Source organism: Dermacentor silvarum, unplaced genomic scaffold (assembly GCF_013339745.2).
Source record: "Dermacentor silvarum isolate Dsil-2018 unplaced genomic scaffold, BIME_Dsil_1.4 Seq846, whole genome shotgun sequence".
Classification (NCBI taxonomy): domain Eukaryota; kingdom Metazoa; phylum Arthropoda; class Arachnida; order Ixodida; family Ixodidae; genus Dermacentor; species Dermacentor silvarum.
The window spans coordinates 173,690-184,046 of record NW_023606863.1 but is presented as its reverse complement, the minus strand read 5'-3'; the positions used below and the strand labels follow the sequence as shown (position 1 = coordinate 184,046).

At 41.1% G+C, this 10,357-nt stretch overlaps 1 protein-coding gene across 1 annotated transcript; it reads left to right on the top strand.

Annotated features, from left to right (window-relative positions):
- The first annotated feature begins 6,867 nt into the window (after nt 1–6,867).
- On the top strand, nt 6,868–7,995 carry LOC125941996 (uncharacterized). The gene has a single exon (XM_049659894.1). The coding sequence runs from the start codon at nt 6,900–6,902 to the stop codon at nt 7,623–7,625; it is 726 nt and encodes a 241-aa protein (XP_049515851.1). The 5' UTR covers nt 6,868–6,899; the 3' UTR covers nt 7,626–7,995.
- Nucleotides 7,996–10,357: the final 2,362 nt, after the last annotated feature.

Here is a 10,357-nt window from a genome sequence, read left to right as displayed (position 1 = left end):
CATATCTTTTTCACATTAGTTGATGGCGAAGAAATAAACTTTCATAATAATTTTCTTTTGCTTTCCTTAGATCTGAAGTTTCGAACCTTTTTGAACTCCTTAAATAGGTTTACATCGCGCGTATTAATAAAAGTATGATACATCTTGTTTGTTTCTCTTATTCTTCTGCATAGTGCAGGGTAATCCACGGTTTTCTGATTGCTTTCTTATTCTTCCGACCACATTGTAAAGTAAACGCCTCATCATAACTTACTTTTACCTTGTTGTAGTAGTTCTCGTAAGCATCATTAGGATCATTGCAGTCATACACGCTGGTCCAGTTATTGCCTCCGCCAACGAAAAAAATTTTTGAGTGATTTTGTCCATTTATCACTCGATACTTGCTTACCCCAAGATGTTGTCTGCGTGTGAAGTGATCAGTAACACAGAACACGGGCAGATGATCGCTTATGTCGCTATCACTCCACCCATTAGTACTGATACACTGATATTCGTAACACAGATGTGTATGGTTGTGCTTGTTTTAGGGCCAATGCGTGTGGGAACCGAAACAAATTTTCACATCCGTATGACATAATCAAAATATTATAATTCATCGCGTACTGGTCATTACTGACCGTATTTATTATTATTTATTTATTTATTTATTTATTTATTATTTATTATTTATTTATTATTTATTTATTTACAAATACTGCAATCCCGTTACGGGGTTTTTGGCAGGATAGGATACAACATTATGGCATAATTAACAGGGCAACAAAAGAAAAAAAATTGCATGTACACTTACTAGTAAAAAGACAATTACAGATATCATGAAATAAAAGATATGCTTCTAGTACAACTGAATCAATGCATCTACTGCAAGTGCAAATGTAACAGAGCGAAAAAGAAAAAATGAGGAAATTACACAATATGGACAAACAAATTCAGGGATGGCTGCAACATGACATCGTCGGACAGCTGATTCCATTCACTCACGACCCCCGGGAAAACATGACTATTTAAAGCAATTATTTGCGGATAATGAGGGGGTAATGTAGTGCATGCGCTGTTGTTAGCATATAGCCTGATGAAAAGAAATAAGCTCGGAAATATCTACGCTGTAGTGTCCCTTGATGAGCTGAAACAAAAATTGTAATTTGAGAACACGATTCCTTTGGGTCAGAGGTTGCAGATTGGCTCTGTTTAGCAAGGCGTCATCGACGTGCGCCCAAAGCTGTTTATATATATATATATATTATATATATCGAACCGCCGATTTTGAATACCTTCTACTTTATCAATGTCTTTTTTAGTGGAAAGGATACCAAATTATAGAGTGGTAATCTAAAAGCGGCAGCACATTGTGTTAATGCAAGAAGTCGAACCCCAGGTGTTGTCAGTCTCAAAGCCCGCCTGAGAAAGAAAGCTTTTGATTCGCAGAACTGCAGAGTATTGATGTGTTTGTTCCATCTAAGATCTTTAAAAATCCAAATACCAAGATATCTTATGTTCTCAACCTCAGATAGCAAGACATTACACACCGAGTACTGGAAGTGCAGATTGCTACGCTTGCGCGAAATTTTCATAAATACAATATAGTCAAAATTTATAGCCCATTTGCCAATCACTACACCGTTTTCACAACATTTTCAAAGGCTTCATTTAGTCGTAGTTGGTCACTGACACTATCTATTTCTGAATACCATTACACAATCATCTGCATACCGTCTAATTTTCACGGGAATGTCATTAACGATATCATTAATAAAAACAAGAACAAAAGTGGCCCAAGAAACTGAACCCTGTGGAACGCCAGAGTGAACGGGAAGCCTACGAGAGGCATGGTTTTAAATGAAACATATTGATGTCGGTTTGAAAGATATGCAGATGCAGCGAAATCGTGTACAGTAGTTACCAATTGTGTGCATGTAGAAAAACCCTTTCTGAAGCCATGCTGATGGCATGATAATATTTTATTCTTTGACATGAGCTGAGTAATTTGGTTATGTATTATATGCTCCAGAAGTTTGCATGATGTTGAAATCAAAGAAATAGGACGATAGTTCAATACGTGCTGCTTATTACCATTTTTGAAGATATAGGTTTCACTGCTGCCGTTCTCCAGTCGATTGGAATCTTGCCTTTATTTAGTGATTTAGAAAACAGTACACTCAGATATTTAGAGACCCATGGCGCATAACGCTTTAAGAATTCATTTGGCAAACCACCAGGACCGGGTGATTTTTTAATATCAAGGTTAAGGAGCATGTCAAGTGTTCCATTCTCGTTAATAGTAACGTCATACATAGGGGGGATGAAGCATGAAAGTGTGGCAATGAACCATTGTCATGTGTAAACACAGATCTAAAGTGTAAGTTAAATGCATCTCCTATTACTGCCCTATCATCACAAAAAACACCATTTACGACGAAAGCATCATTAATTTGCTTACTGGGAGAAATCAGCCTTCAGAAATTTTCAGGGGATGTTGAAATAAATTTGGGAAGTTTCTCTCTAATGTAGCGTTGCTTGTCTGAAGAAACTTATTTTTAGCTCAGAAGAGAGTTCGGAAATTTTAGTAAGCAAAGCGTCTAGGTCTCTTGCGGTATCTCTTTTATTGCGATAGCAATTATATGGACACTCAAAAGCAGATTTCTGCCGTCGGCGTCGCCGTCGCCGTGAGGTTCCGTATGACGTCATTTGGAGATGAAATCGTCGCCGCGCGCCGCCGAACGCTGTATGTGCGAGTGAAAGGGCGCGAGGGGCGCGTATTTCACGGGGAGTGAACGCACGGACAACAAACGCGCGTTCTGCGCCGTGCTCCCTTAAGGGCTGCAGAAGTAGGCGTCTCTTTTCTCCTTTACAATCACCATATATGTAGAGCAAACGCGCCTTCTTCCGACGAGCGAGAGGCCGTGGGGGAGGGGGAGGGAAGGGAGGCGACGTTTAGCTGCGGCACGCAGTGCCTATTTATATCAGAGGCTCCGGCAACAGTCACCAACGCCGCACGCATTTTGAGCGAACGCGGGCAAAACGCGGATGGCGTCGACAACAGTTCTGCGTGTTGCCGATGCTGCTGCATGTCCAAGTTTATACAGCTGATAAAGCTAATATCATTACTCCGTATAGCTCTCTACAAGTTTGCTATCGCAATTGATGCTTCACCTTTCAGGTGAAACTGCGACAACTTTTTTTTTTAATTGCAATATGTCCCGTGAGATCCAAGAAGATTTGCCTTTTATTTTCTTTAGCATGCAAGGAACAAAACGCTTTATGCAATCATTAACAAGATCTTTAAATTGATTCCACAATGTATGTATGTCTGCGCTGCTGTCCTGGAACGAGTCAAAACTAAACGAAAGCATGTCCAATAAGCGACATCATCTGTGCCGAGAAGTTGAGCACGGAAATGGCATCAACAGATTTGTTCACAGAGACGCCCGAAGGGGTTAACAACACAGCAGAGTGACCGGAAATTTCAGTACTTCGCACTTTGCTTGTTACGTAATAGATCCAATTAAGAAAAACAGATCGAGGATGGAGCAGCAGTTACCTTGTATTCTAGTGAAACTGTCAACTACTTGCCGCAGATCAAAAGAAAAAATCATATCAAACAACCCTTCTTGTAGCTTGTCACTAGAAACATTTAGTGTGAAGGTTGACCAATCTACGTTTGGCATATTGAAGTCTCCGCCAAGAATTAATCAATCACAAGGCTTCACATGAGCAATCAGGTAACTTTGCAAATTAGCAAAGAAATCAAGAGAGAAATTTGGTGGTCGGTAAAGTGCTCCCAATACATATCTAATTGTGCCATGATAAGCTTTACAGAATATTCCTTCAATGTTCGGTCTATCTGGCAGTCTCAAAATTTTAAAACGCTCCTTGAACAGAAGAAACACCCCCACCTTTGCTACCTCGATCTTTCTGTGCACATTGTACCCACGAGGAACAATTCGTGTCTTTTATATAATTATTAGTCATGTTCCGTGAGAATAATAATTCAGGGTTATGGGTCACCAATATTCCTCAAGTTCTGTGACTTTGTTAACAACACTACGGCAGTTCACGTTAAGTTAAGCTCTGAGGCTTTGGTACAAAACGTCAATTTTGATTTTTCTTTCGTTGGACACGTGCACCTTTCTTTTATCCCAGTTAAAGATAACACCGTCTATTCTCAGTATATTGTGCACAAGTTCGACTTTCGAGCCATTATTTCTTTCTAAAGTAGAACGGTTCCAAAGCTTCTTTCGAATTTATCGAACTCTACGTGAGAAATCTTGCGATATTGAAAGAGCCGTACCCTTCAATTTGAATGGAGCCTTCAATATTGTCATTTTTTCACGATAATCGAGCAACCTAAGCATGACCGGTCGTGCATCGCTAGCATGTTTGTTTCCAATTCTTTGGCATCTTTCTATGTTTGCCACAGAAAAACCTAATTTACTGTGAAACACATTTTTTACTCTCTCTTCAAGATCCTGAAAAGATTCATTGCGTGGTTCGTCCAGACCGTAAATGACCAAGTTGTTTCTTCGACTACGATTTTCTAGGTCATCTAGTTTTTCAGCAAATGAGGCTAGATCCGCTCTAACCGTAGACATCGCAGTCTCCATATCCTGGACCCGCTCAGTAACTACACTTAAGTTGCTCAGTTAGCGCTCTAAGCCATCAAACGATCAGTTTATGAACTGACTTGGTTGCCAATCTCTTTCTGAGACGCCTGTACCCCTTGTATAGCTATTTTCAATAAATTTTGACCGGCAAGAAGTTCCATCAATATTTCCTTCTCGGTAGGACCAGGCTTGGCCTCAACGTCGCCACGAAGGAAAAGATTTACAGGAATATTTTTAGGTCGAGCAGGAAGGCATTCAAGACACAGTGGGCAAGGCAGCAGCAGTAAAAACCTATTATCTTTACGATACGATAGCAGGCTGTCGGCAAATATCTACTGACCTGGAACAGGTAGAAAAAGGGGTTCCTGAGCATGTTGCGCATTTCGCTGCTGCGTTGCCCACTGGAGTAGCATGGTGCTGGCTTCACTTTTAAGTCCTCCTGCAGGGTCACGTGAGTCGACGTCATCCATGGCTGATCCCGTGTGTACGCTGTGATGTCAGGGCTCGATATCTTGTTGACATGGCACATGTCGCCAGTATCCGATAACGGGATGTGAAGCTGTCCGATATCGTGATTCCACGAGGCAGTTGCAGTGAGGCAACCCAACAAAAGCTCGCACTTTGTCAGCAGAGCCGCAATCTGGAATAGGTATAAAAAGGGGTTCCTGAGCATGTTGCCCATTTCGCTACTGCCTTGCCCACAGATATATATATTTATATCACCAACAACAAAAAAGGTAACTTGTTTGTCTGAAAAAACTGCAGCACTTGCTCAAGAAAGTCTAAGAAGTCGCGTTCAGAACCAGCTGGTTGCCTATATATGGGAGCAAGCTGAAATTGAGATGTTTATATAACTAAGCATTCAACATTTACATTTGTAATTGTGTACTCCTGAATGATGCTGTAAGCATAGCTATGATTGATATATACTGCCACACCCCCGCCCTTTTCCCTACGCCGTCCAAGCGTATGCAGGTGCAATTGTTAATGACGGGTGTATGATCGGTAATAGTCAGCCAAGTCTCTGTAAAAACAATGGCTTCAAATCTCAGCACAAGACTCCAAGAAAATTTCGAAAGCTTGTTTTTATACTTCTAATGTTGAAAAGAATCAAAGAGAATTTAGATTGTTTGCTCGTAAATGTGGTGTTAAATATTTCTGATGTGTATACATCACACGTGATCATCTACAGTAAAGAGAAAGCAAGCTTATGATTAGATTATGCCATCTTTAGTTCATTTTTGCAAGGTCATCGGAAGAAGAGATTCGCAGGACACGACTATCTTCGTCTTTCCTTGCTAGGACCTTGCCACCTGCTGCACACACGAACTTCCATTTCAGCTCTTCCTTCTTTACCACTGTTGCTCCAAGTAACTGCTTGTTGTGGCGTCTCAAAGGTTCATTGACAAAAATTGCACTGTTATCACCAACCAGGCCAACTACTTTTGCGCCAATTCTCATTTTCTTAGCCTTGGCTGTGTCGAGTCACTCTTAGCACGCCTCACAAAACGAACAACAATGTTCTTGGTTGTTGAGTTCGCAGTTGGGACTGCATATATCAATGTCCCTCTCGTAAACTGGCTCACTGACTAGTTGACAGATTTTTCGAACCGCTACTAAACAGTCGCACTCGTCCGGAACACCTTTGATCTCAAGGTTGTTACTACTTTGATACTCTTCCAACTCTTGTAATTTCAGAGTTAACTGTTTGTTTTCAGCTTTTAGTTTTTGATTCACAGAGACCAAGCTTTTTATTTCATCTCTTAGTGCCTTTATATCCTGAGTCACATCTTTGACATCGTCACACGTGTCACTGCAGTGGTGAACAGACTTTTTCAGGTCCCTGAGTTCAGCACGAATTTCCCGCTCAAATTCTGCAAATAAGGCTGCTACAAGGACTACATAAGAAGAAGCGGCGCCACGCCCCCAGCATAGCAGCGAGCGCTCAGGCCGCTGTAAACAGCGAATTTTCGCCTAACCGCCGTGCCTATACTTGCAGGATCGCCAAACCGCGGAAGGCAGCGCGCTTCAACAAGTGGATCGTATCAAACCGCAAGGTATCCGACAGCCCCGGACACAAGGCCGCCTGCGTCAGACTGATACGGCAGAGAACCTGGCGGCGACAAGGACTACATAAGAAGAAGCGGCCGCCACGCCCCCCAGCATAGCAGCGAGCGACTCAGGCGCTCAACAGCGAATTTTCGCCTAACCGCCGTGCCTATACTTGCAGGTGCGTAATTTTTGCTTGCCTACTATTGTAAAGCTGAGTCGCTCGCTGCTCGCTGTTGGGGATTCAATATGGGAGAAAAACAACCCACCACAGTCAAAGAACTTGCTAAGGTCCTAAATGAGCTCACGGCTAACGTGGCAACGCTGGGCGAGAACGTAAAAGATGTTAAAACGTCAATTCAATTCATGAGCGACAAATTTGATACTATTCAAACGAGCCTTAGTGAAGTCTGCGCAGAACTCAGGAATCTGCAGAGGGAGCATACTACCCTTAAAAAAGAAAATGCAGAGCTAAAGAAGGAACTGGCTGATACTCGAGCGGACTTGATCGAGCTCAAACAGTACAGCAGACAGAACAACATAGAAATTAAAGGGTTGCCACATGATCCCTCAGAACGTCCCGAGGCCATTATACAAGTTCTTGGCGAGAAACTGGGGACCAAGATTGAAACCGCTGAAATTGATGTCGTACATAGAGTACCTACAAAAGAAAAAGGAAAGACAAATGTTATCGTCAGGTTTGTCAGTCGTTCTTCTCGCAACAAGGTGCTTCAGGCAGCAAAGAAGAAAAGGCTAACTACTGCTGATTTTGGCTTCGAGGGCACGAACGCCGTCTACATAAATGAACACCTTTGTCTGGAAAACAAGATACTGCTTGGGAAGGCCACTCAACTTCGCAAAGAAAAACAGTGGAAATTTTCGTGGGTTTCGCAGGGCAAGATTCTTGTTCGCAAGACAGAAACGTCGTCTGTGATTCATATTTCACGAGAGAGTGATCTTGCCAAAATTGTATAAACTTTAACTAGAAAATAAACCTTCAGATGTTCTCAATACAAGAAATAATAACTTTCACACACCGACGCATAACTTTAAGCTGCTACATTGCAACATTCGTAGCATTAATAGAAATATAAATAGCCTGTGTTTATTATTGACTCAACATAAATTTCATTTTGATGTAATCGCTTTAACAGAAACGTGGCTAAAACCAAATGAACTTATCAACATAACTGGATATAACGTAGTCTCGGTTCCTCGCCCTGGCAAACATAGAGGAGGGGGCGTGTTGTTATACATAAAAAAAGAACTTCAATATAAAATTTTTTCCCCAGCGATCGATCAGATGCGGCAGGAACATGACATGTTATTTATTGAACTAGCCAATGGAATAAATATAGGAGTAATTAATCGGCCTCCCGGCTCTAACATAAACTCATTTCTTGATTGCTTGGAAACCGTTCTTGAACACTTATCGCTAAAGAATTCTATTGTATGCGGTGACATTAACTTAGATTTGCTTGGAAGCACTAATGACGCTTATAAAACACTGATTGGTTCTTATGGCTTTTCTAATGTCATCACACACCCTACTCGCGTTAACAGCAATTCTTCCACGCTTATTGACCATATCTTGTGCAATTTTAACTCAGACGAAACAATTTCGGCAGTAATAGATACCGATATAACCGATCATTTTCCTATTTTTCTGTTGGCCTCCTTCTTATCTAGTGTACCGAAACCTGCATGTCGCTCGATTATCCGTTTTGACAGCAACTTGCTACGCGACAACCTCACTGCTGTTGGAGATATGATTATACGTGACAGTGACGTCAACAATAAGTATGCTTGCTTCGACAGTGCGCTTTCGCAGTCTATAATAACCACGCCCTCCTGTACAAAACATTTTGAGCATCCGGTTCAGCCATGGGTAACACGAAACATTTTAGAACTTTCTAGTAAAAAAGATACTGGTACAAAAAGCAGAAGCAAAACAAAGCAAACGGCTTTTACAGAAACCAATACAAGTTTTTCAGAAACAAGCTAGTAGCAGTGTTACGCCGCAGCAAAAAAGCATACTACAATCAACTTATTTTGGATAACCAACGAAACTCGAGAAAGCTATGGCAGACAATTAACTCAGTCATCAAGGGGAAAATGCACCCACCGAAGCTCCCAGATTATTCCCTGTATGAATATTCAAAACGAAAGCTGGCAAATGATTTTAATGAATATTTTGTTCATATTGGCCGTAACCTTGCCCAACAAATCCCCCAGGTTAATCATTTTAGATTGCCTCCTAGTATTGTGCATTCTTTTGTATTCTTTGACATAACAGCTACGGAAATTAGGTCTTTAGTGCTCTCATTGCCCACTGGTAAAGCAGCCGGTTGTGATGCTGTTACGGTAAAGTTTCTAAAATCAAATATAGACCTACTTTGTCCATTTTTAGAGAACATATTCAACGCCGCTTATCACTCTGGCACGTACCCTGATATTCTTAAAAAGGCAAGGGTGTCTCCCGTGTTCAAAGGCGGAAATCCTGATCTCCTAGAAAATTACCGGCCTATATCAGTTCTATCTACAATCAATACACTATTGAGAAGCTCATAGCAAAACGAATAGCTCAGCTTTTTATTGAAATACAACATCTTAGTACCTAACCAGCACGGATTCCGGCCGAGCAGATCAACAAGCACAGCTGTTACGTCTGTTGTAAATACGATATATAACGTTTTGCATAACAAAGAAACAGTTATTGGCATATTTTTAGACATTAAAAAAAGCATTTGATACGGTTTGACCATGAACTTTTACTAATTAAACTAGCTGCTATGGTTTTCGTGACATAGCGTTAAACTTTTTCCGAAGCTATCTTGCAAACCGACAGCAGAGAGTGCATATAGAAGCAGACACTTCCGATTTCTTGCAAATCTCGTATGGGGTACCACAAGGATCGGTATTAGGCCCCCTATTATTTTCCTTATACATAAATGACCTCCCCAAACTGCCTGCATGATGGTGATGCCGTTATATACGCTGATGACACTGCTGTACTAAATTTCCGGTAAAGATATGATGAAATAGAAGAAGCCGCTAATGAAGAACCAAATAATATATCTAAATGGTTCACTGCAAATAACTGACATTAAACTGCACTAAAACTTATTACGTAGTATTTGCATCCTCGGGCAACAAAAATAAACGTTCAGTAACTTTGAAAATCGATAACAAAGAAATCGTCCAGGTGGACGCATGCCGATACCTTGGCATCACGCTAGATTCCTCATTGCACTTTAAGGAGCATATCAATAACGTCTGCAAGAAACTAACACATGCATGCTTTGTGCTCAATCAGGCACGTCAGCACTTTCCTCTAAGTACACTGAGAATGTTATACTTTGCAATTTTTCATTGTCATCTTACATACTGTGTAGAATCGTGGGGATATACGTATTCTTCGTATCTAGCACCACTCATCACTTTGCAAAAACGTGCACCTGCGCATTTTAACCTTTTCAAACTGCAGGACCATACTGCACCACTGTTTCACGAACTACAGGTTATGCCCTTTATCGTTGCACGTGACTATCAAACAGCACGTGCTATGCATACAATTTTGTCGAGTAATAACCAGCTTCCCTCCACCATCTTTATCCCCCCCAAGAGCACACAAGAAGTCAAGATAACCATAATTTCAACATACCAGCTGTTAAACAATTATACAGTAAGCGACTGTTAGCTTATAC

Bases quoted from the DNA above. Each gene is read 5' to 3' on its own strand.
- LOC125941996 (XM_049659894.1), top strand. From the start codon at position 6,900: ATGGGAGAAAAACAACCCACCACAGTCAAAGAACTTGCTAAGGTCCTA.